This window comes from Ursus arctos, unplaced genomic scaffold (genome assembly GCF_023065955.2).
Source record: "Ursus arctos isolate Adak ecotype North America unplaced genomic scaffold, UrsArc2.0 scaffold_6, whole genome shotgun sequence".
NCBI classification, from domain to species: Eukaryota; Metazoa; Chordata; class Mammalia; order Carnivora; family Ursidae; genus Ursus; species Ursus arctos.
The window spans coordinates 51,236,034-51,263,494 of NW_026623078.1; the positions used below are offsets into that span (position 1 = coordinate 51,236,034).

A 27,461-nucleotide genomic window follows, 5' to 3' on the forward strand; every position below is an offset into this window, starting at 1 on the left:
CACTTAATACTTACTGTTTTTCTTGAGTGTTCTCAAGACATAGTTCATCAATTTTTTACCCAGATAATTAATTTTACTTTCAGGAAGTAAAAAGGTGTGGAAGGGTTTTCATTCTGTGTATTGCAGTATTAGTGATGTTTCAAAGTGCTGTGATTATTAATCACTTCCACCACCCAGAGCTCTTTCCCTACTGACTACCACCCATGTGGTGGTGAAAATTTTTAGAAGACACATTCATTTCCCCTAAAAATGAGCACTGGCAAAATTATTCTGAAGTTGACTTCATCTAACAGATGTACCCCTTACTTTTGAGCCATCATATGGACCTATTTTATAGATTACCAGTAGTATTGAACTAACATGATTTTGCATGCTTCCTATTAAGAATTTTCAAGGAAGTTACAAAAATTGCAGGTTTTACTGTTATTCTAATTAGGATCTTTTTAAAAGAAATACATCTGTTTCTATTCTATGTTCTGAGCTACTGCATTAGTGATGGACAGACTCCAAAAGTATTCTGTATTACCTGATGTCAAAAGCATGAATACATTCTACAACAGATGGGCAAATTCTCCAGAAATTTAAAGGACTGTCCTTTTTACAAGTTGGTAAGGTGGAGGATTAAATTTTCCCACACACCAAAAGTGGTCTTTTATAAATTTGCCAATGTTACATGAATAATACTCCTAAAAGTCTATACCAAACATTTCCTAGTTAGTACATTTTGATTCAGGTTTTCAACCTAAGATGTAATGGAAAAAGGAGAAAAAAAATCGGATTTAAAAAATCAGATTAAAACCAAACACAGCTGCTGTTAAGCATCTTGCCTTTTCAGCAAAAAATGGAATTTAACCTGCTTTTTCTAACTCTCTTTGAGTCATGTTTTTGTTTTTGAGATTTGGTTGATAGATACAGAGCCTTTCATTCGATATTTGCCTCCTCTTCATTTTATCTCTTGTCTTCTGTGATCAAATTTTTGTGTGTGAAAGGGAATGTGAACTTTGGACACTATATGTTTGAGGCATGCCGATTGAACAAAACCATTTCATTGGCAAATATCAAATGGTAATTCAAATATTATAATGCCTTCAAGAGAGTGTTTGAATTTATTCAACCGCAAATAGCGAACTTGGTAACCAAAAAGTGAATAATTTAAACATCCTCTCTTTATTTCCATAAAAGATTGGCTCATCTCAGTTGCTGTTTCTCCTGTTTGTTTTCTCAACAGCCCCACCGCAATACCTACAGCCATTTATTTCCGATAAAAATGTGCCATCTGAACTAGAATACATGATTATTTCCTTCAGAGAACCACACGTGTATCTTCGACAGTGGAACAATAGTCCTGTCTGTCAGGAGATCCGGTTCTCAGCTCAAGCAGACTGTAAACTTCTCGAGTGCAGAAATGTCACGATGCAAAGCGTGGTGAAACCCTTCAGCATCTGCGGGCAGATGGCCGTTTCCCGTGACGCGGCCGAAAAGCTGCTCGACTGCACCATCGTGGTGGACTCCATCTTTGTCAGCTTTGGGCAGCATGTGGTTCATTCTCTAAACACTGCAGTCCAAGCGTGGCAACAGGTATGCACATCCTAGAACAGTTTACAGTTTGTCTGCATGTGATCTTTTACTAGGCACCCTATGTTATCACTCCTAATAGTAAGCAAAGCACAAACAAAAATGTGAGAGAATGAAAAATTTGATGGGCACCATTGTATTTGGGGTTTTCTCTGTTTAGCAAAGTGATTCATGTTATTTTTAAAACCTTCGGAGAATACGGGTTCTCTACACATGCATAGGAGACCGTGCCCACATTTTTGTGACTAATGTACCACATCTGTGTGGAAAGTAACATATTCCCAGAAATTTTTTCCAAGTATTATGGCTTTCCTTTGCCAAAGCTTCAACTTAGTTATGTATCAAATTGTCTAAGCATCCATTGCAAAAATGAAGAACCTGTGTGAGCCTTGCCGATAGTAAACATTTCGTCTTTTCAAAGGGAAAAAGCAGTGAGAAGAAATATGCAAGCCCAACTAGTCCTAGTCTTTCCCCCTACTATCATTCTGCCATTTTTTAATCAGTTAAAGGCTCTCGATTGATAACGTTTTGCCTTTCATCTCTTGCCAGAAATTAGCCATATCAAACAAGGGGATGAAGTGTAAGTGTGTGCTGCACGGTGTATTTAAAATGAGGAACCTGTCTGTGCCCCTAGCATGAAAATAATTTCACAGAATGTTTGGGTAATACTGTGCTCCACAATTTAAGAACAAATCACTTCTGCTTCCTTACTGATTTTCAGTATAATATTGTATTTCTGTCAAGTTTGTGTTGCTGTTAAAGCTGGGACGCTCCCCCCCACCCCTGCGCCTCTGTATATGCTACCTGCATTTGTGCAGAGCTGGCCCCCCAGGAGAAATGGTCCTTCATCCTGCACTGAACTCATGTGGAGACAGCCTGGGGGAGGGGGAGGAGGGGGAGACAGGGGGGCTCTGAGTTCTCTAACTTAAGAATTTTTATGGGAATACACTCTTTTCTTTATATGCATGAAGACCTATATAAGACTAAGGAATTAATTACCTAACATGGCACTACAATAGCAAAGGGAAAGAAGATAACACATCTGTTTTTTATTTTAAAATTCTTTTTTAAGGGCATTCCATGGTTTTCTTGTTGCAGAGGACATGCGTAAAATAAGAGCTAGTGTGATCTAAATCTTTGCAGCTGGTTCGAATAGTGATGTGAAAAAAACCTCCATGGCTCCAATTTCTGTTTTTTGTCATATTTTGAACAATGCATTTAATAAAAAACAAACCTAGAAAATATAAAAGAGTCATTGATAGAGCATTTAAACCCAGGATATTTTTGTCTTGGTATCAGGGCCATTCTAAGAGGACTCATATGTAGCAACTACTGCAAAATGGCCTTCAGAAATATCAGTTTCCTCCCAGGGTAAAAATATTCTCTTAGACACAGCTATACATATAAATAAAATATGGTGCATAAATATTTAAATGTTTTAAACCACATCAGAGTGCACATGACTGACTGGCTAACACAGTGCCTTGAAGGAATATTCTGAGTTTTTTTTAAAAAATGGAATTGTATATTTGATTAAGTAGAGCCATATGTCACGTAGCATATTGCTGACAGGTACATTCTATGAATAGTTGATTCTGATTTATACAGGGATTTGGCAATGTTAACATGAGCCACAAGAGGATATACTTCTGTAATTGTTGCTGTAATTTTCTTGTTTCCTCCCATGTCAAGGGTACTTGCCACCAAGTTTTAATGCGGTAGGCATCTAACCCTATGCATTCTAAAGTAAATACAAAAATGCACTACTTTGAAATTACAGGACATTTGACATTGAAATGGGTTTATAGAGGGTTATTAAGTTCATTGTTTCTAAGATGTTCCGAATGTGGCTTATTCCCTCAGTGGGGAAGATTAGTTCCCCAAGCTTGGAGGTTATTGTGTGTACAGTGCTCACATGCAGTCTAATTATTGCCGATGAGAAATAAGAATTTAATAAGCAAGATAAGTTATTCGAGTTCTCCGCATACTTTTATTGGATTCATATCTGAGACAAGTCATTTATATCCAGTGTGGATGGACCAGACAGTTGAAGCACGAAACAATTTGGCCTTTCACCTTTAGGTCACAAGCTCAAGATTAACAGAAGCCTTCATCAGTGTCTGATTTCTCTGGCTGTAGATTTTTTTTTTCTCTTTTGCACATGATTAATGTTTCGTGAAACCAGATTAAGGACGCAAAATGCCACTTGCAATTTGCTTTGTATTTCAATGCCATATCCCGACATTTGGACAAAATAACATGTAAAGGGGATTTTTATTTAAAAATGAGGTTATGCTCATGTGTCTTATCTTACACCAAAATGATGTCTGTTTCTGTTTAATTGCAAATGCCTGTACAACACTCCAGCACAAATCTTAAATGTAAATAAGCCATCTTTTAATTACAAATCTGAGTAAGCATCCTGAGACTTAGATTATATGATGTCATATAAAGAGTGTGCGAACTGTTTTATAATATACCAGAGTTTAAGACACTCCAAGAAATGCTTAAACTTATTACAGTTATAATGAGCTCCACAGATGAAGGAACAGTAGAGAAACAGTTCTCTGAGGACTTTGAATATTCTTTGGAAAAATGTAAACAACCCCCTTGTGTTCTTTCATTTACATTTTTCTAAAACACGCATCATTTATTAAAGGTCAGTTTTTGGAGATGAGGAAAGTAATATGATTTTTTTTTCCTACTCAAGCCCCATCTGATAACTTAACCTCTCTGTTACCAGCAGATTGATCTCAATTCGTTATGAAAACTGAATTTCAATCTCAGGACATCTATCTAACTGGGAGTTTGGAATCATATGCCTTTCTTCATGTTTGTACTCTTGGACCTAAAGGAGAGAAAAATGTTTATAAGGAGAGGAGTTTATGTTGATTATATAATGGCAAATGGAAAAATCTCATCAAAATAATTACACACTGTGACTCCAGTTTGATTAAAGGTTTATAAACCTTTAAATATGTAAGACATATAAGATAGGATTAGACAGGATAGACTGAAATAGAAACAGGCAGGATACTCTGAGGAGAAAAATTGCTAGAAGAAAATCCACCAAAATATTAACAGCAGTTATTTGAGTATAAAATTAGAGACTTAAAAAAAAAATCCATACTTCCTATATTTTCTAATTTTTCTACTGTGAACATGTATTCACTTATAATTCTAAAAATCGAATTCACTCATGTATTTGTTTCATAAGTGTTTATCGAGTACCTACCTGTCAGGCATTATGCTGAGTACTGGAGATAAACTGGTAAATAACACAGACCTGGTTCCTGCCCTTATGTAACATGGACTCTAATGATGGAGACAAGAGTGAACCCAAAATCAAATAATTTCTTAGTTCCAAGAGGGAAAGTGAAGTAGTAGAGTGTGACGTGAGCATAAAATAGAGGGATGTGACCTGGTCTGGTGGTGCTCCCAGAATGCTACTGAGAAGAAGGGACCTGAAAACAGGAACCTGAATGCTAAGTAGAAGGAAGTTCAGTGTGAAGGAAAAGAAGTCCAAGCAAAGGAAAGGCACTGGGGCAGGAAGGAGTTGGATGTGTTGAATGACTTAAAAGTCAGCAGTGCGGGGTTGGAGGAGCAGGAAAGAGCTCGCGGAGCTCAGGCGTGGCAAGCAAGTGAAGAGTGGCTCAAGGTGGGGCAGGGGTCAGATGAGGCAGGACGTTCAACCCCACTGGCAGGCAAACTTTGAAATCATAGCTCATGATTAAAAGCCGCAGCATAGAGTATGGTAGGCAACAGATGATTATTGCTTATAATTACTTTGGTCTCTCTTAACCCAGGATTCTATTTTGTGATTAGTGTGGCTGTCAAGTGAAGTTCCGCTCTGTGAGAATAGGGAGGTTGGTGAGAATCGTTGGATGACAGAGTGAGAGGTCCCTGAGGGTATTTGGAAAAATAAGGTATTTCAGGGCCTCTCCATCACCTACAGCCCGAAAGCACTGCCCACCTACTTAGGGGGCCTTGTACATGACTGGGAGTGGATTCTGCCCCCAAGACACCTGTCCTGGGTGAGGTTCTAGGTTGGGTCTTGGTCCAGGCTGGATTCCAGGTACTTTCATCCTTAGACTCTTCCGGCCTCATAATCACTTAAGTCACTATGCTCATGAGTAATGTGTCCCCTTTTACTCTCCCTCCCCTTGGGAAAATGGCAAGTGACCGAGTGTGGCATTGTGACATTTGGCTCCACAACCAGGAAGTAGAGGCCACCAGAAGTATCAGTTACGGTTACCTGCCATCATCTGCAAATGGATTGGCTAACCAAGATTTTTTTCTTACATTCTCAATTTGAGCATCTATTTAACTATTCATTTTCCAAAAGTATGTTTCTTATTTTTTAAACCGTAAGCTAACCAGAGTGATAGAAGAGGAAACACAGAAATACTCTGTCATTTTGTCAGTGTTTGGATATAACAGCAGCTGGTGGAGACACCATTAAGCTGAGAACGGAGGTCTCAACACAGAACCATATTACTAATTTGTTGAGCCTCGGCAAATTAATGGAAGACGTGAGCTGATGGATGACTGTTAGCTGACAGAGACACCAACAACTGTTTTTCAGCGAACATTATCTCTCTTGAAAACTGCAACTTGGCTTACACTGACTCCGGAGCTGGTCTGTTTTGTGTGTTCAGCCTCTTAACAATAGAGGGAAAGTTATGGTTTTATTCACATCTCTCCCTGAGCAGATTTACACACACACATCCATCCTCCCCCTTAAGGGATCTGGGGATGTATTACCTAAATGATCCTTACTTTCTGTAGGGTACAAACTGTGGCTTTGGTAATTGGTCTTGATTGTCGAGTTTAGAAGGCCAGGAACATGGTAATTCTAGCCTCCAGGACTCTGCTCAAAAACGTGCACTACTCAGTACAGCATTCTTTGGACCATGTTAATTCATTTTAAAACGTTAAAAGTTTGAGGGGTCTCATTGTTCTTTTACTCTTCTGTGTGTATGATTTATTTTGCAGGAGTATAAATCAAAACATATTCTTGGAACATTTAAGCTCTCTTTAAGGTATTTTTTGTGCTTATCCTGGAAGTATAGAATACTTTGTATACCAGAGCTAATGACAACAGATCTTTTAGTGTTTCTGTGTTGTAACAATCGCCACTGGGCAGACAGCTGCCAAACATCTTGCAATTAATCTGATGCACGTTGGCTTTCGTATTCTTTTTCTTTCAGAACAAATGCCCTGAGGTAGAGGAGTTGGTCTTCAGCCATTTTGTGATCTGTAATGACACACAGGAGACACTGCGGTTTGGCCAGGTGGATACTGATGAAAATATTCTGCTGGCGAGTCTCCATAGTCACCAGTACAGCTGGCGCTCTCACAAATCCCCACAGGTATTTGAGAAACAGCCTTACAAACACAGCAATTGTTAAGGTTGGGGATTCATTTATTCTGCATTTGTGTCCCTGTGTCCAGTTATTTCCCTTTTTAAGTCTCCCAAGGAACCACACAGCGTAGCTGCCTCTGACAGAAACCCAGAGACGTTTAGAGCTGGGAGCCCAGTGCAACCATGCTTCTCTTGGAGGGGACAGTCTTCATGGTTAGCACAGGTGCCACGGAGGCAGCACGGCGTGGCGATTATGCGGTTGGACTCTAGAGCCAAAGTTCGTAGGCTTTGATCCTGGCTCTGTGTAACCTTGATTTCCTCTCCAGCTTCAGTGTTCTCATCTGTAAAATGAAGCTAACGATAGGACCCGTTTTGTAGGGTCCAGAGGACAAAGTGAGTTACTGTGTATAATGGCGCTAGAATAGCGCTCGAGACACTGTGAGCATTACGTGTTGGCTATTATTATTTATGCATTTGTTCAGATTTTTTACTACATACATACTTTCCTCCTGGCATGTCCTGGGCACTGGACATGCAAAGACAAGGAAGTCACAGTCCTTGCCCTCCAAGGACGGCTCACAATCTGTGACCAAGGGGGCACTGAGAAAAGACATACCAAAGGATGTCTGTTTTCCAAGTAGTATAATTCCATTTTCCTGTCACTTTAGATGGGAATAATTAGAGGGATGTGCCCTGCAGGGATAATATGAGGATGAATTAAATACAAAGATGTGGTCTTAAATGAGTAAAAGAAATCCTAGGAAGTCATCTCAAGAATAATGTATTTCTAAAACTCTGGGTAATAAGGAAACTACTGCTTGTGATTAAAAGAAAGTCATTAGATTAGAGAGCAAGTTTTCCCATCTGGTCTATAGACCAGCTTTAGAATATGTTATGCCCTCGGGGTCCCTCTTGCTTCCCCCCCCCCCCGCCCCCTGTAGCTAGATTCTGATTTTTTGCTTCTTTTTCATCACACTGCCACATTACTAGATTAAAATTTGGAAAGGTAGACACAGTACATTCTTATTTAAGAATATTTATTTAATTCTAGTAAACCTGACAGGACATTAAAACCACATAAATCCTTTTTTAATAAAACTTCTTAGAAGAATTTCTCAGATGAGATGATGTTGTACTCATCTTTTTAGAGTGAATGACATGCCCTTGTTTTCTAATGTTTCTCTTGAGAAATTTCCATGTTCTTAAGCGTTGAGTTGTTTGCCCCTCGTAACATAGTTAAAGGCCAGTTTGTTTGTTTCAAAATACCTTTTTGGGTTTTTGTCTTACTAATTGCAGAAGTGAGAACATATAGACATGTGGCAAAAAAACATTTTTAAAAAGAAAAACAGAACTCCTATAATGGCAACCACTCAGACACAACCCATGTTAATACTTGTCATATAGCCTTTTAGATGTTCGAAAAGTTTCCACAGTAATTGCATTTTTCAGCAATGGAGAAACCTCTGGAAAGGCACAGCCCCATGTAGCCCTGTACTGCACCAGTGGCCACAGCACCCACACCACAGAGGTTCAGGCCTCTGCCCACAGAAAACACAGTGTAGGAAGTTTACCTCCCCTCCCAGTCACTTTAAGAGGCACAGACCACCGTGGCCCTTGGTGACCCTCAAGATTGCCAGATACTGGGGGCGCCTGGGTGGCTCAGTTGGTTAAGCGTCTGCCTTCGGCTCAGGTGATGGTCCCAGGGTCCTGGGATAGAGCCCTGCATCAAGCCCCGCATCGAGCCCTGCGTCCAGCTCCCTGCTGAGCAGGGAGCCTGCTTCTCCCTTTCACTCTGCTGCTCCCCCTGCTTGTGCTCTCTCGCTCGTTCTCTCACTCTCCCAAATAAATAAAATCTTTTTAAAAAAAAAATTCCCAGATACTGGAGCCAGGATGATCACAAGAGCAGCTAGCTCAGGGGTGTGGAGAACAGGAGTCTTCGTGTTACGGACACACAGTATCCAGGTGGGAAGGAAAGGAACAGGAAAGAGGCAAGGCTGACCGCTGCCAGCACGACACCTTCATATCTTATTCTTTTGCATGGTTTCAAGGTCTTTTCATATTTGTTACTAGTTTGTTTTCACAGTATCCATGTGTGGTTTGTGTTATTTGTTGCGATGTTATAAATAAGGAGACAGATGGAAATGTTAAGCTGAGATGGTAGTAGATAGAGTTGGGACTGAATTCCATATCTTTTGATTCTCAATAGAGTGTTATTTCATTGGCATTGTCCAGCTCTCCTAGGTTTGAGCTGCATGATTTGTCTATTAGAAGAGACAAGCTATGAGGTTTCAAGAGCTAGGCTGAGAATCGCTGGTCTAATACTCCACATTTAAAGCTAGAATAATGTGGGATTCTTAGTCCGAGTAAATCCCTTGCAAAGTCTTAGTTTATTACCAAAAATAATAAGAACCTTTTTATGACAAGCTGGACACAAGACAAATATCTATTAAACTTTTCTTTTGCCTTTTTAAATTTGCAACTGCGTTCTCTGGATACAAATTTTAATGAGCTGTAGTCATTATAATCTTCAGGCTAAAACTTTGATCAACTTTGTTTAAAAAAAAAAAAATGATGTCTCTTTACAAAACTCCATAGGTTGAAGGAAGTGTGTTTTAGGACCCTCTGAAGCCAGAAGTCTTAATGGGCCCAGAGGGTCTTCATTGAATTCCTACATCCACAATTGCAAATTCTGTTGTGTTCTAATGAGAGGTTACATCTGAGGATTAGAAAAACTAGCCACTTAGCTTCAGACTGCACCTGGAGGTAGTCATAGACTTGCAAGTGAGCAAACTGTTGCTTTTTCCAGACTCCACATCATATCCTGCGTTGCCCAGCAGGCTTGGTTTTAGGAACATTTGTGTCTGCATGTTTATGCTACCTTGGGTGTTAGTCAATTCATAGTCTCAGGGAGGATTTCCAGAGTTCATAGAACTTAACTCCACTAAACAATGTAGCTTATATTGCAGAGATCAAGAAAGTGGCAATGATAGCTGGAAAGGTTTCAAAGAGGTCAGCATATCTTAGAACCACACAGGAGGTTGCTAACAACAGTAAGTCCCAACAGGATGGGAAGAAACGTGGACACACCAATTCCAGAAATCCAAAGCTGATTTTAAAATTGAAAAGTGGTAAACTCTCCTTATAGTTTCTAACACATGCTCTGAGGCAGAATCACTTAAAATGCTGGATATCCCGCAACCGTTGCTTGCCTAGACAAACAAAGGAAGAACAAAACTAATTCCTAGGGAGTAGTTGAACTTACTCAGCTGCACGATCATATGTGCCACCATAAAGGGCCCTTGAATATCCCAGTTCAGTAGACTTCAGATCAAGTTGGATGAGAAGAGTAACCAGCAAGAGACTGGTCTTCAAAGCAGTGCTTCATACTGTATGAAGTTGAATCTAAGGACTATAGGTGTGAGTTTATGGTATCTTTCCCCAGAATATGGGTAGTAGGTGCAGCTTAGGGTCAAGGAAGGTTTTGTTTAATGTAACCAAACTGAATATAGGGGCACTTCCATCAGCCAGTAGGATTTGTGTATAGGCTGTTCAAGTGGACTTCCTTTCCTGGTTGATAACACTGCTGACTACTGAAACTTGAAATAAGAATGCCTCTACCTTGTATGTAAGGAATCACATGCGCTTTTATCCTCAAAACATGCACAATTTATACATTATGTGTTTTTTTAGAATTGCAGAATTGCAACTACCAGTAGCTTAATTTCAGTAATCAAACCATCTAGCGAGGTGAAAATGGGCTCTAGACAGAGCTAGAGAGAATAATAAAATATTGCTCCAAAATGGACCTAATAGAAAGTTCATAAGCTCATGAAAAACGGCAGGTATTTTAAAATGCAAAATGTAACAAGATAAGAATTTTGAAGAGCAGCAGATCATCTGGGATATACTCATTAAAATAGTCAGATTTAGTGAAGAAGATAGAAAATCACATATTACTCCAAAGCAGAGGTTGGCAGACTTTTTCTGTGTAGGGCCACGTATTCCATATTTTAGGCTTTCGGGGCCTTCCTGTCTCTCTCACAGCTGTTCCTTTCTGCACAAAAGCAGCCTTAATGAAAGATGTGGTTGTGTTCCAATTAAACTTTATTTATAGACTATGAAATTTGAATTTCAGTAACTTTCACACATCACAAAACAGTATTCTTCTAATATTTTTGACCATTTAAAAATGTAAAAACCATTTTTAACTCACAAGCTGTACAAAAATAGGGAGTGCACCCCATTTGGCCCACAAGCCATAGTTTACCAGTTCTGCTTGAAGGCCTCTCTGTTGACAAAACTCAATAGACTAAAGGCTTGATGTTCAGTTGTTTCAAACTAAGTAGTATTTCTACCACTGGAAAACTTGGCAAAATGTTTCAGAAATTAAGACATGACAGGTAATAGTTTAAATCTAACATGACCAACCTGTACTCACCACGTAACAGTAAAATATGTTTATTTTACCTCTTCTGGGCTTGTATAGATAGAAAGTTCTCTAGTTCACTGTTTGTGTATGAAAATATTTTAAAGTGAGATCTGATCATTTTTCCTCTTGTCTAAAGGATAGTAATAGGTTTTGAGTATCTATTATCTTATGGTGAGTCCAGCCAATTGTCAGTTTCATTAACTAGACTGTAATTCTCATTCACTTCGCTCTTTCCATATCCATTTACATAATGCATATGTATATACATATCATAAAGAAAAGAGCACATTCCTTATTGTTATGGTCACAGTTTTAAAAATTTAAAAGCAGACTTAGGGAGACAAGGAAATGTTCTATGTTGGCAAAACTGTTTAAAGTGATAAATTTTTCAGGTGCTTGCCTCTGCTGTTATATGGCACGTAGTGTGAATGTTGAAGTTTGTTTAGAAGATGCAAACAGAGGGGAGCCTGGGTGGCCCAGTAGGTTAAGCGTCTGCCTTCAGCTCAGGTCATGATCCCAGGGTCCTTGGATTGACCACCCACATTGGGCTTCTTGCTCCGCGGGGTTCCTGCTTCTCCCTCTGCCTGCTGCTCCCCTGCTTGTGGGTGAGCTCCCTCTCTCTCTTGCTCTCTCTCTCTCTCTGTCAAATAGATAGATAAAATCTTTAAAAGAAAAAAAAAAGATGCAATTGAAATTAATACTTCCTTTCCAGAAAGCAATTTAATAAGAAGCATAAAAGCTATTAAAATGGTCACAGCCTTTGACTTAGTAAATCCCCTACTAGTAATCTACTCTCAGGAAATAATCCAAATAGAAACAAAAGTTTATGCACAAAAAATGTATCACAGTTTTATTTATAGTATCAACTAAAACCAAAATGTTCACTTTTCAGGCTATAGTAGAGTAAAATCTAACATATCTGAATGATAAACAATTATCAGACCTTCAGATTTTTACACAGAAAGGAAGTGCTACCATATCAGAAAACAGAATATAAAATTCTGTACATATAGTATGATCTTAGCAATACAAAAACAAATGCATAGAAAATGCTGAAAGGGGGGCGCCTGGGTGGCACAGCGGTTAAGAGTCTGCCTTCGGCTCAGGGCGTGATCCCGGCGTTACGGGATCGAGCCCCACATCAGGCTCCCCCGCTATGAGCCTGCTTCTTCCTCTCCCATTCCCCCTGCTTGTGTTCCCTGTCTCGCTGGCTGTCTCTATCTCTGTCAAATAAATAAATAAAATCTTTAAAAAAAAAAAAAAAAAGAAAATGCTGAAAGGAGATAATATCAAAATGTTGCCAGTGGTTACATCCGAGTGGTAGGTTAAGATGATATTTTTCCACTTTATCACATTTTTATATAGGTCTCAACTTTTTAAAATAAGGATATAGATTATTAAGGCAGAAAGAAATTAAGTAAAATCCCTGAAAAAATTTATACACAGACTAAGAGGAATTTCAAACACTAACTGGAAGAGTGGCAAGTGCAGTGACTTACCAGTAACGGTTATCTTGATTCTCCTATGAACGATTGCCAGTTTCTCTCAAATATTCTCTTAGTTACCACTTTGCCACATGCCAGTCTGTCTTGCAGACTATATCTCAAGGAACTTCCCTGATTAATGCTTTTAATTATTACCGTTTCATCTCTAAAAACCTTCATAGCCTCCCCATCATCTATTAACTATCCAAATTATCTGGCATCCCAGGCCTGACTCAGTCACTCACAAGCCCTTCTGTCTGCCATTATTTCCCCTTGCTGCTGATTTAGTCTCCCAACCTCCCATTCAGTTCTAATCCATAAATGTTAATTTATTGTGACCTCTTGTGTGTAATTAAATATGTTCATTTTTTGTAAAGAACTTACTGTCTAATGAGGAAGTCAGGAAAGTAAACAGATTTTTATGGACATGATCAGTATCTGTCAGGACATTATTGCAGTAATTCAAGACTGGGGGAAATGATGGGTAACTGAATTAAAATACTAACCATAAGGAAGGAAAGTGAGAGAATCAGGAAGTACAGTCCATTGCTTCTGGATATGGACAAGGTCTTGATGGGAGTTCAAAGAAAATGTTTCCAAATCGAACATGAGGATGGGAATCTGGCAAGGCTTGCCGGTAGAAGGGATATGTTTAAGTAGGAGGCCAGTGAAGTGAGGGTGGTGGTGGTGGTGTTCCAGGTAAAGGAATCAGCATGTGTGAAAGCTGCAGAGGCAGGACACAGCGTGGCCCTAGTAGGACGACTTGACCGATCTGACTACAGTAGAGAGGACATGTGTGAAACCGCAGGACGAGAAGGTAGGTAGGAGTTGTCGTGTGCTTCGCTAAGCAGCTTTAATGCTGTCTTGAGGCAGTGGTAACACAACGGCAGGAGAAACTATGTAATTGAAGAGGTCAAAGTTGGCTTTCCACAGAGGCTGGGTTTGAAGGGTGAATAGAAGTTGGCCTAGTGAACAGTAGTGGAGGAATCCCATGAGGCAGAACCAGGGAGATAGATAGATAGATAGATAGATAGATAGATAGATAGATAGATAGATAGATAGATATGTAGCCTGGCATGTTCAAGGGAATTCAGATTTTGTTCAAAATGACTCAGGCATTAAAATTGTGTGCCCCGCTGAAGAGATGTACATTGGTAACTGGCTCTTGGCCGGTGATGGGGAAGCCCTGATATGTAGGGCTGGCTAATTTTAATGGTGTGAATACTCCCACCATAGCTGATCTCAAGCTACCAATGATGTAACAACCAGTTCGCAAAGTTTCTGAATGTTCAGCAGTTCTTTTTCACAAATGAGTATAAGCCGGCTCCAGCACACCACTGTTCAGAGGAGTTGTGTTCTGAAAAGCCTGGCAGTCCGTTTGAGGACATACACCTGTATGTGATGGGCGAGTTTTGCCTATGGAAGGACTTTAAGTAGAGGGGTCGCAGAATCCCAGTTGCATCCTGGGAAGATCCCTGTGGTGTAGTTGAAAAGACAGTCTGGAGGAGATGGAGAAAACTGGCAGCAGCCTGTACGCAAGGCTTAAAGAACTGAATGAAGCAGAGCTGCCACTCTCCCAGGTGTGAGAGTTTTCCATTTGAGTCTAAACAAATTGGGTACTTGTTAAATCAAAAACATTAACACTCTGGAGCAATTATAAGAAAATCCAGAGTTTCCACAATAAAACCTTGACAGTGTCCTTATTCAACAAATCTCAAGAATCTAAAAAAAAAAAAAAGTAGTTCAGTTTTAAGAGAAAGATAATTAACAGATGTCAGCGCCAAGATGACCTAGAGGTTAGAATGACCATATACTTTAAAGCAACTATAACAAAGGGGAAGGTATTTTACAGATGTAATTAAGGTCCCAAATTAATTGATTTTTAATTAATCAAAAGGGAGAATATTTTGCGAACCTCACTGAATCAGATAAAACCCTAAAAGAGGGGCTGGGCCCTTTTGTGAGGAAGGAGAGAGACACATGTGCTCCTGCTGGCCTTGAAGAAGCAGACTGTCATGTTGTGCATGCCTGCAAAGAAGGCCGTGAGACAGGGAGCTGCGGGAAGCCTCCAGGACCTGCAGGTGGCTGCCAGTCCCAGTCAGTAGTAAGTCAGAGCCCTCAGCCTATAGCCACGGGGGAATACATTCTCCCAACAACCTGAGTGTACTTGGAAGCGGATTCTTCCCTGCTTGGACTCCTGACCCACAGACAGAGTGATGGTAAATGTGTGTTCTTTTAAGCTGCTAAATTTGTGGCAATTTGTCGTTCAGTGATAGAAATATAATACAACATGACAGAGAAAAAAAGTCAGTACACTTGAAGATAGATCAGTAGGAATCATCCGGTCTGAAGGAGAGCGAGAGAAAAAGATTCAAACAAAATGAATCGAACTGCAGAGACCTGTGGGACAATTTCAAAAGGTCTAATATATGAGTAATTGCAATCCAAGAATGAGAGGAGAGTGAGATAGTGGGGCCAAAAAAATTAAATAAGCCCAAAGAACTTCCCAAGTTTTTGAAAGATAGAAATTTGCGGACCCAAGAAGCTCAGAAAACTCCAAACAGACATTTCAAAGAAACTCATACTCAAGCACCTCATGATGAAACTACTAAAAAACAAAGAGAAAGAGGAAATCTTGAGGATTAGCTGGAGGGAAACTGTAGGAGAAACCATTGGAATCCTACAAACTTCTCTTTGGGTATCAAGGAGGCTAGAAGAGAAGGTTTACACTGGAAGTGATCTGTTTGGAAGCTATTTGGGAGTTACAATCACCAGGATTTGGTTGCTGGTCATGAAAGAGAAGGGCCTAGTTTGACTCTGAGGTTTCAGACTTAGGGGACAAGTTGGCAGTGTTGCTGTTGGCCCAAGACAGGGAACTGATGGTGGTTTAGGGACAGAGGATGGAATGCGATATGAGAGCACAACAGTGTAATTCTAAAATCTGTTTTGGACACATTGAGTTTTGGGTTATTTGGGAGGGCAGAAAGGATGATATATTAGAAAAAACAGATTTGAAGCCATAAATGCTTGAGTTTCACTCCTAAGCCTTGTTAGCTATGTAAGATTGGAAAAGTTTCTTAATTCCTTGGAGCCTTAGCTGCTGCTTCTGCAAAATCAAGAGATTTTTGTGACTGTCCCATGCAATAACATTTATAAAGGGCCTAGCGAAGAACTCAGCTCTCTATTATCAAAGGTTCCTTTCCTTCCTTTTTTCCTTTCTAACCAGACATCCACTTGGCCATGTAGGGGAGGTGAATTGAATGGAAGAGTCAGAATATCAAAAGAATAGTCTGGCCTAAGAGGTAAAAATTGGGTCTATCATCAGTGCCTAGGTAGCAGTAGGAATAGATCAGAATGCCCAAGGAGGCATGGCTAAGAGAAGAGGACCTCGTTAGTTACCTTTTACGTTAGAATAATGTACAGCATTGGTGGACAGGCACAGGATGGCTACTGCAGACACTCCCGTTCATAAAAGGAGAAAAAGGGAGACCCATCAATTACTGGTCCATAAAAATTCTAACATCCAACCAGGTAAGTGTCAGAAGTTTCTCGATGAGTAATCGTTCATACTCCTGCTCAGGAATAATTGTCCATGGCTCATGGCTTTGGACTCTTGGCTCAAGCCTCTGAGTCATCCATCCTTTTTCATGAAAAGTGTCCTTTGTTTGCACTTCATCGTTTAGCCTGCTTTGTATCGGTAGAATTTTGAAGAATCACAGGCCTCTTTACCGTCTTATACTGTCTTTGTCTCTTTCAGTCTAAATTGGCAGTGTTTCTGCCAATATAATTCTTTAAACAACTTTGTGGGGCTCTTGTTAATCTTACTGAGGTTTGCTGCAGTGGGCAAAATCACGTATCTCTTCAAGATAATTCCTTCTCTGCTTTGGGATTTGCTCACACTGCTGAGAGTCTTAGAAGCCTTATTGTTTGAGTAGTTTCCTGAGACACCAGTTTAGATCTTTCTGAGATACTAACAAAGGATTTTCTCCTTAGCTTCATCCCTAAACCGGCTTTCCTGGCCATGTCCTGTATTTGATCTTTGCCCAGAAACCATTTCTTGATTTTAGCATCATTTGCCATCTGGAAGCCTAGAAATGTTGAAAACTAGCAAGTCCTGGCTCCTTTTAATCTAACAGCCTACTCCAAAGCCCCTTGCATTTTTAGGCTTTTGTTATAGTAAGCACCCCACTCGGAGATAACAAAATCTATATTAGTCACATATTTCTGTTTAATAAATTACCCGAAAACCCAAGTAGCTAATACAACAAACATTTTTTTTATCTCCATTTCATTAGCCAAGAATTTTGGGAGTGGTTGAACTGGGTAGTTGTAGCCCAGAGTCTCTGAGAAGACTGCAGTCAAGACATCAGCTGGAACTGTAGTCATCTAAAGGCTTGACTGGGCTGGAGGATCCATTTCCAAAATGGCTCACTCACATGGCTCTTGGCAGGAGGACTTGGCTCTTTGCTACAAGGATCTCTCCATAGAGTTGGTTGAGTATTCTCATGACATAGCCACTGGCTTCCCCCAGATCGAGTGATCCAAGATAGAACAAGACAGAAGCCATAGTGTCTTTTATGACCTAAGCTCAGAAGTCATTCATTGTCATTTCTTTGATATCCTAGTGGTTACACAGATCAGCCCTATTCAGCGTGGGAGGGGACTATGCAAAGGCACAAATAACAAAAGACAGGGATCACTGGTGCGATCTTGGAAGTGGGCTGCCATGAGGAATAATAGTAGAATGTAGGGCTTAGGCTAAGAAACAGGATCCACTGAAAGGGATAAGAGGTATGAGGAAAACTAAGACATAACAGGAAAAGTAGGACATGCGGTGTTCTAAAAGCCAAGAAAGGAGAATATCTAGAGGGGCAGAATTATCAGATGCCGTACAGAGATTGAATAAGACAAGAACTGAAGAATTGTACTTGGCAACTGAGAGGTCATTAATGGCTTAAGGAAAGTCTTTTCATGGCAAAATATGGATAGAAGCCAAATTGAAATGGGTTGAAAGTGAACAGAAGGTGAGGAAATGGAGAGAATCAGCATTTTTTTTTTTTTTTATCTTGACTGGGTGTTAACTAGAGAAAGCTGCAGGATCAAGCCAGGGTTTTAAATGGAAGAAATGTAGGCATGTTTTATATGGAAGCAATAAGTAGCAAAGGTTGACATGCAGAAGAGAGGGAAAAATGATTAATGGCATAAAGTCTTAGAAGGGGGGGAAGAGGAAGGATTCCAGATCATAGGTAGAAGGATTGACCCTGGGTGGGAGGAAGTTCTGCTGGTATCTGCACAGCTCGCTTGTGGTCCAACATGGCCTCACCTACATATGTGGTAGTTGGCAGGATGTTGGCCAGGGTACTCTTGGTTCTCTTCCATGTGACTGCCCCAGCAGACTAGCCCAGACAGGAAAGCCAGAGCAGAAACTACAAAGCCTGTTGAGCCTAAGCTCAGAGCTCACATAGTATCTCCTGCCACCTTCTCTTGGGCAGAGCAAGTCACAGGATTAGGCCAGATCCAAAGAATAAGGAACTAGGTATTAGCGCTCACTGAGAGTTGCTGAGAGAATTTGTGGCCATTTGCAACTTACCACAAAAGTTCCTCTGACTTTGAAATAAGAGAGAGAGAATAAGGATGAGTGTGAATGCATATGAGGTCATAATGGGTATTTGCTGAAAGTAAAAAGAAAGAAAAAAAGAGTAGGAGCCTTTAAAAAAAGGAATTTTCCACAGTATCTAATCCTGTAGCCTGCTCATATTAGGCATTTGGTAAATGTTCACTGAATAAATAAATGTTTTCATTACTTACAATGTTTCTGACATTTCTCAAGAACGTAGACTTAAAAGCTTAATTATTTTAACAATATGAAAATTACAAACTTTTTCAAAATAAGGTCCTCTGATCTCCGAATGTATGCTTCTGTATACTGTCAGTGAAGTTGGGCTTTTAATTGAGTGGCTCCTGGTCTCCCACACCTCCTCCCCTTTGACCTCCCAATGGCCACTAATGAAAACTATGACAAAAGTAGATGACTACAGGAGGGAACTGACAGTATTCTCCAAATGAGAGCACCTTTCAGGTCCACGTGCATGTCCAACTCTTCCCAATTTATTCTTTTAATTTTTCAGTAAACTCTATACCATGCATGGGGCTCGAACTCATGACCCTGAGATCAAGAGTTGCATGCTCTACCAACTGAGCCAGCCAAGCGTCCCCAACTCTTCCCAATTTAACTGTGAAAAAAATCTTACTGTTTGTCATAAACTAAAAGTACATTGTATAGTTACCAAATATTAGCGATTTCAAGTAAATCATTTCAAGTTAACTTTGCCACACATTATCTCCTTCTCTAACCATGGAAGTAGATTCCCAGAAGCCTCCAGTATCACCCTAGCTGTGTAGGGCACAGCTGTCTGCAACTAGCAATTCCATGTGGGGAGGAAGGATTGTATGCCTTTGCTCCCCAGTGGCAGTAACAAGCTTCTTTTTACTGTTGCTGACATTCAGATAGCTAAAATCAACAGTGAGGTAAACACTTCTTGGGACCATCTGGCAAGGATTTTAATCCCAAATATTCTGTAAACACTGACTCCATTTGAGTACCCGGAACCTACTGTCCCGTCACCACTGACTGCATCTTTATTTCAGTTTTAGGCAGTAATTGAAAGAGCAAGGCAGTAGACTGTAGACTCTGTCCCTTCACCTTTCTTTCTCAAATATTTCAGTTTTGTGAGAGATTCCATGAGATTTGCATTCTCTGTGGAAGCTTAGAGGGCCTTGTGAAGTAACCAATAGAGGTAAATTGGGCCCTAACACTTTTCGTTAGTAAGTATCTAGAAGCTAGAGCATATTAGGAATTTCTTCATTTTCTATTGGGAAATGCATTCACTCTAAATGAGAGGCAGAGGTTCGGGCTGAGTTTTATTTTTCCTGTATTTTTCAAAGTTTCTTTGTAAAAATGATTTGCTGTATGACCTAGTTAAAACTTTTAAAGTTTGACCAGAAATGGCAAAGGTAGGATTGTGATAGGGCACTTTATTCAGTCCCAGGGCTGATTTCTGGAGTTTTCTACAAGCCAGCATGAAAAAGAACAACTGGGGATTATTTCAGCTGTGAAGCACCCAGAGGAATGACTGCTGGTGCTGCTAATGGTCTCTCTGTCCCTCCTCTGGCAATAAATTTTAGATATTGAAATATAGCTCTGGAGGAAAATGTACTGAAGATTCCTTAAGCTTTTTACAAGACACTCAAAGGCTTTTCACAAGCCCGTGCTCTGGAAATGTGAATTCTTCGTGTCTAAACATAAAGGTCCTTTACTGAACTAGTTTTAAATGTGAATTTTCATACAGAGTACTTGGAGAAAGGGAATGCAGCTGGACCATTAAAGCGTGGTATTTTGCCATTTTTAAGTAATGGGAAATACTGATTAACAATGTTATAAAGATTTCAGCATACATAATGTGATTGTCTCTAATCATAACCTATTAGCACAAGTCTGTAACAAAAGCATTAACCCTGTTAAAGACAATGGCACACCTATTATACTGTGGTACTTTTTAATTATTTCCATACTGAACAGGATATTGAAGAGCTTATTATCTAAAGGTCAGAATAATGCCCAAGACATGGCCAAGCCCAATGAGTGTCAGATGCATGGAATGTTGGATGACTTCATAGTTATGAAATTATTTCATTTCTCATGATAATTCCTGACTTGCCAAGTTAGTGAATTTTAAGAACTCTGAGAGCAGATTTTAAGATAAATGTGAAATAATCCATACTTTTGGAGTCAGGGACTTCCCTTCAGGCATTAGTTCATATTTGACTTGCTTGACTTACACTTGGGGATAAAATGAGTTAGGACAAGGTCTTAGATACCACATTCCCTTACTGGGAAAGAAAACCAACTTGCACAACTTTGGCTCATGTTTCTTGTTATACAGGCACTGAGAAGCAGCGGTTGCCATGAAATACTTTATTTAACCTTTACAAAAATGTTTTCTTAGTATGGCAAGGCAGTTTAGTTAAATGAAAATAAATAACTATAAAAATTTTGGATTTCTTTTATATCCATCTGTTGACTTCTTTTTTTTCTAATTAAAAATTAGGGGTAACAATTATAATTGTCTAAATTGCCATGATAACTAAAAATAAAGATTGCATCAAACTGTTTTATCCTTTCTTAGGACACGTGTTGGCATGTCTTCTATTTTACACTAAAGTAAATTTTGCTGAATGATGAATGTTACATTTGAGAACAATTTAAAAGAAAGTTTTTTAGGTTAGGTTTCTCTATTGTTTATATTTGTATTTAGTCAAAATTTATTTTCAAACAAAGAGAGTTCGGCTCACAAACGCAGAATATTTTTCCAAACCTAAATGACTGTTAAACAGTATCTCTTGTTTCTTATCTTGTTGGTTTCCATTTCTCGGCTCACCTAAATTATTCTTTATTATTTCTATCCAACATGCTCTTTTCTCTTCCACTGAAGAGCTGGGTCCAACCAAGAGCATGGCGACCATCAGCTATCATCCTGTGAAAAGACTGTGTCTACACAGCACCAAAATCTCCTGGCTGTTGGTGCAACTCAATTAAGCAATTGAAGTTGTTATTTTACTTAATTAGTTTAAAAGAAAATAGGAATTATTTCATATTTTATGGACAAACCATCCTTTTCTGTATTCACACATACACAAACATATCACATTTTTCTGAATTTTCACTTTTCAACTCTTTGTGGCTATTATCGGGGTGAACCGTCTCAGAGACTCACACAATTCTGGATGTGAGGCAGCCATTAGTATCATGTCTTTTCAGTCACATATCATTTAAATATAGGGAAGTCCACACTCTTCAGAAACATGAAAACAATATATGTGTAATGCTGAAATGATCTCTTTAAAACCTACATGTCGTTTCATACTTTTTTTACTATGTGCCTTTATATCTGATTTTATGAATCTTATGTCCCAAAAATTATGCATAAAATTATATTTTAATATAAGAGAACTTGCTCATGAAATCTTCTTGCAAAAATATTTTTGAAGTATATATTTTTTGCTAATTTAGATAATTTGGGTTTAGGTAATTTTTTAGCAAAGAATACACATGAAGCATCCCATTGTTTAGTAGACAATGTATATGTCAGAAGTACCACAATTATTCATCCTACTCTTACTTCTTTTTTAACTTCTTTTTCTCTAAGTATGTAATTTTTAGCCAGAGACTGAGCAGAGACTGATGCCTGAACGGTGAAAAATCATAAATAAATTTTTGAATTTGGATTTCTGTTTAGAATTACTTGTAGGGGCACCTGGGTGGCACAGCGGTTAAGCGCCTGCCTTCGGCTTAGGGCGTGATCCCGGCATTATGGGATCGAGCCCCACATCGGGCTCCTCTGCTATGAGCCTGCTTCTTCCTCTCCCACTCCCCCTGCTTGTGTTCCCTCTCTCGCTGGCTGTCTCTATCTCTGTCAAATAAATAAATAAAATCTTTAAAAAAAAATAGAATTACTTGTAAAATATAAATCTTTTCTAATTTCAGATAGATTCTATGATTTGCTCATAGATATGTTGAAACATGGATTAAGCCTTAATGTTTGCTAGAAAGTGTGACATTAAACATCCTATTTACCCATGGAAATTCAAATAATTTACCATAAGCTATATGATGGAAGGACGCAATGCATGGTTTGAAAGCTATAGAGCCCTTTAGATGGAAGATATGATAGAATTATTTCTTTTTTTATATTTATTGTGTATATGTCTTCTTTCATACCTGTGACATTTTCTGTCCTATTTCTTTACATATTTGTCTTTAACTCTAAAGGTTTTCAATTTCTTTTCCATAGTAGTTATTCATACTAGCTCTACTTCCATCAGTGTAAATCATTATTCTGCAAACGCATTTTTTAGGTTTTCCTGTATTCATTGTTTTACCTAATTACCTTTTTGTATCACCTATTTATTTTAACCTCAGGCTGTTTTCTATTTATGCCAGACTGTTCCTTCCTCTCAGTGGTTTTCTACAGTTTTAAAGAAATCATGTATTTTTGCACAGTTTAAAGACCAAAAACTTTCCTGATAGTCTTTTCCTGAATTCCGCAACAGGGCGTTTATGGTAATTACTCTCTTCCCCTCACTTTTTAAGATGATACTCTCTTCCCTTTGCTTTGTAATATTTTCTCAGAGGTCACATGGCTTATTTTCAGTGTTTGTTAGTGATTATATGTATGGATTGTCTTCGGCTAGACTCCGTTATCACTTGAGGAATGATGAGGTTGTCATTCTCCTTGCCAGCTGCAGGGCCGAATGACAAAGGCAGTTCCTTTCTCATTTCCCATTTTCTAGCAGGCATGTCCTAATATTTCTCAGCTATACAAAGGCGACACCTTCTCCTGCATCTTTTCATGCTTCTCTGACACCCCAAACTGTCACACTTTATGAAAAACTACAGTTCCCCTTGTTGGCAGCTGTTTTTGTTGTTCCTGACTCTTTCTTCCACAGTCATGTTTGTCTCGTGCTGACCTCTCATAAAATACAGCGGAGTATGGCCACAGTCTGTTTCTCCCTGGGAGTTACCATCTCTGTATAGATGTAGAAAGAGCAGGACATCAAACAGCCTGAGAAACTGCCAGTTGTTTTCTGTCCGTGTCTCTAAGGCTCCGGTCCCTGGTGTTTACTGATGACTGATGCCCGGAGGGGAAGTGGCAGCTACTGACCAAGAATTCACTGCCTCTTTAGCCCTTTCCGCACGACTCTCTCGTGGGCAGGTCCTCTTCCTAACCTCCCGTCTCCTCACCCCAAGAAGCTGCACATGCTTCTGGCTGTGCAAGAGCAAGACCTGGCTTCCTAAAACGATGATTTTTGTTCCAGTATGACTCTTTCCTTTCCAGGATCAGAATTCAGTAGTTCCCTTTGGGTTAGGATCAAAGCTAGTAGAGGATTGTAAGCCGATGAGTTCATACTATAAAGTTAATTTTCCAAATTACATTGACAAGAAGTAGGACAAGAAGTTGTTTGTTTGCAAAAATGGTTTTAAGCTATAGCTTGCTACTTTTAGGACCTGTCCCTGTTTGCACTGCACTCAGTGTGCTTTGTAGACATTAATTTTGTGCAGGAAGAACCACTCCAAGTTAGGCTGTCGCCTGCTTTTGTTTATCAGAAGCAACAGTCCTGTATATCTGTTATTTACTCTATTTCAACATGCTTTTTCATGTTATTTCTTTGGGTAACTAAATACGTCCTCTGGTCAAACTCCCCAAACAGAATACCTCTGGAGTCCTACAACAATTTTTCCTTCCTCTCATAAAATTTTGCAGCATAATTTTTCTTGTTAAATATCTATTTCTCCCACTCTGTTGTGAGAATTTCCAATGCAAGTAATGTGTCTCGTTCATCTCTGTATCCGTGTGTAGCTTAGTTCGTTGGCTTATGGTAAACATTTAATGGATGTAGATCCTAAAAATATTTGCTATATTGGAAAGAAAAAAAAAAACCTATTGCCCTAGGGGAAAAAGCTCAAGTAATTACATTAAACTGCTCCAAGGATCATGTAAGTAGTAGAGCAAACCAGACCTTATAGAAGGAGCTCGAAGGCTACAGAGATGAACTGACCATCGTGTCACCCTTTTAGCAAAGCGCCAGCAGTGCGAATGAGAAAGCTGTGACACCGACTAGGACAGAGGGGGAGACTTCAGGCAGGAAGCTGAATTTGAGTTACTAAAATAGAAATGTGTCATTTCTTTTCCCTTAAAATACAGGCTCTGTATGCTTTCTATTAGACATTTTTCTTTTTAATAACATTAATGTTTATCTGATTGCAAAATAATACATATTTATAGTACGACATTTGGAAATTACATAAAAGCACACCAAACACATACACAAAGGAATACTTAAAACACACAACCCCAAGATAACCACTGTTAGCATTCTGGCACATTTCTATCCATTTTCTCCCCTAGAAACAGCCACAACTACTTTTTCTTCATTTTACAAAAATGGAATGTGTACTGCACAGATCTTTTTATAATGTGCTTTTTTCCCTATTAATCTCCTGCTAATATTCTCAATGCTTTTTCATGCTGTGATTATTTTCTTCAGTAGTGGAGAGGATTCTACAATCTAAGTATGATTAAGCACACCAGACTCGGTACCGCTTACTCTGAGAAAGCACACCTGAGTTCAGATCTTATCCCATGCCCTCCCAGCACCGAGGCTCTGAGCAGCTGGCTCAGCCTCTCTGGGACTCCGTTTGCTTTTTCATCTGTAAAATGGAACAAGAGTACCTACCTCGTGAGATTGTGTTAAAGAATAAATGAGAAGATCTATAAAAATCACTGGGACCAATGTTCAGCACATAGTACGTGTCTAATAAATGATAGCCCTTAATGTTTTTACAATATTTTTATTTCATCGGTTTCCTAGCAGTGCCTAATTTTTATTATTAAAACAATGCTGGAATAAGCTTACATCTAGGTAAATCTTTGCACATATGTATAATTATCACCCTATGAGAAATTCCTATGTAGAATTGATGAGTCAGTATCTGAAACTCAGGTTTTTGACAAGGACTACCCTCCAGCTACAGTTTTCATTCTAACGGATGTGTGGTGAGTGTGCCAGGGTTCCCTTTTTCATAAAGGGTTGTTTTAGGCTGAATGCACAGTATTTGCGGCCTTCATTGAATTTAGTCGTAAGGGAAAACCTACAAGCAGTCCCATTGGTGGAAGAGCAAGCTACCCAGTGCTTGTGTGATGATGGAGGGGCCTCTGTTATACCACCTCCTGGACCATCGATTTGGAAAGCTTTCTTTCTCTTTCTCCTTTTTCTTCCAAAATACCCTGCATCAAAGAGTCCAAGTTATCCACTAGAAAATAAGTGAATATGATTTATTTCCATGTTTCTCATTCCTTACTCGTGAGATTATGTTCTATCAATAAATGTAAAAGAATATAGAGGGTTCTGAGAGTTCCGGTATTGAATCAGGGTGACACCAGCCATTAGCCATTATCTAGAGAGTTTTCCACTTGGTTTTTTAGCATTACGTCAGATGCTCTGAACATCCTGAAATTTAACTGCCTTGAAAAAACAGTAATGAGCAACATATTTCATTTTATTTTTATGTTAATTTATTGGTACGACATGTACTATCAGTTCTGTTGCACATTCCAAACAAGCAGTTAAACTTTGATCTATGTAATTTGATCTGTAGCTTTCCAGATATTATTTTAGATAGACAAGAATTTTAAAAAATATTTTAACTTAATTTTCATTCAAAATGCTCGCCTATCCTATCATTTGAGATCTACTTTATGCTTTAATATCACTATTGCAGTGTCTGAATTATGGATCTGAGGGATTACATTGATTTGTAGTTTAATCTGGTATCATCACCCATGTAAAGCACATCTCCTGTATTGAAAGGTCATTCAAAAACTTGGAAGGGGGGGTAAACAGAAGGGGGAATGAACCATGAGAGACTATGGACTCTGGGAAACAAACTGAGGGCTTTAGAGGGGAGGGGGGTGGGGGATCAGGATAGGACGGTGATGGGTATTAAGGAGGGCACGTACTGCATGGTGCATTGGGTGTTATAACGCAAGTAATGAATCATGGAACTTTCCATCAAAAACTTGGGATGTACTGTATGGTGACTAATATAATAAAAAATTATTATATAAAAAAACCTTGGAATTGTTTTTAAGAGTACACTTATCTTGGGGGCGCCTGGGTGGCACAGCAGTTAAGCGTCTGTCTTCAGCTCAGGGCGTGATCCCGGCGTTCTGGGATCGAGCCCCACGTCAGGCTCCTCTGCTATGAGCCTGCTTCTTCCTCTCCCACTCCCCCTGCTTGTGTTCCCTCTCTCACTGGCTGTCTCTATCTCTGTCGAATAAATAAATAAAATCTTTAAAAAAAAAAAAAAAAGAGTACACTTATCTTGATAAGCACTGAATAATACCTGTAACTGTTGAATGACTGTATTGTACACCTGAAATGACTATAACACAGTCTATTAACCGCACTGAAATTAAAATTTTAAAAATAGAGAGACAAAAAGAAAAATGTTTTAAAAATAGGAATTATTTCTAAATATTTTTATTTGATACTGAATTTTATGATATTTTATGTGCAGATATCCCCACTAAAAATTTTTATGTCTACTTTAGGTTATTTTTCAGTAATCCTCAATCATTTATTTATTCAACAAATATGTATTGAATGCCTACTATGGACTAGGCTCTTGGGATATAGTGATAAGTTTAGAAGTTTAAAAAATACACATGATGCTTAACCTTTAATATATGTATATATATTAACATGTACTGTTAATATATATTGTTAAATATATTAACATATATTTAATAAGTTATTTCACTTGGATTGAATGTTAATTTTTTAGAACACCTAAAATTTCTACCAAGAATATAATGGATTGGGAAGAGTTTTGAAGTTATTTCAATTTTCAGTTTCTTCTTAGAACATTACATATTACTGTATAGTAAATTATTATAAAATGCAAAAGTGTAAGTGAATCTGAAGACAGATTTTTTTATTTGTGATTATTTGGGTAGCAATCATCTTGATAACAGTTTTCGAATGAATA

General features: G+C 38.9%; 1 protein-coding gene across 18 annotated transcripts in view; it reads left to right on the forward strand.

The window, feature by feature from the left end:
• The window catches only part of VPS13B (vacuolar protein sorting 13 homolog B), a 765,680-nt gene that overhangs the window by 666,157 nt on the left and 72,062 nt on the right, over positions 1-27,461 (forward strand). For all 18 annotated transcript variants that reach the window (XM_044382679.3, XM_048212588.2, XM_048212589.2 and 15 more), the window contains 2 exons: positions 1,229-1,578; positions 6,786-6,947. In XM_044382679.3, the coding sequence (XP_044238614.2) occupies positions 1,229-1,578; positions 6,786-6,947 (512 nt within the window). The remainder of the gene's footprint in view (positions 1-1,228; positions 1,579-6,785; positions 6,948-27,461) is intronic.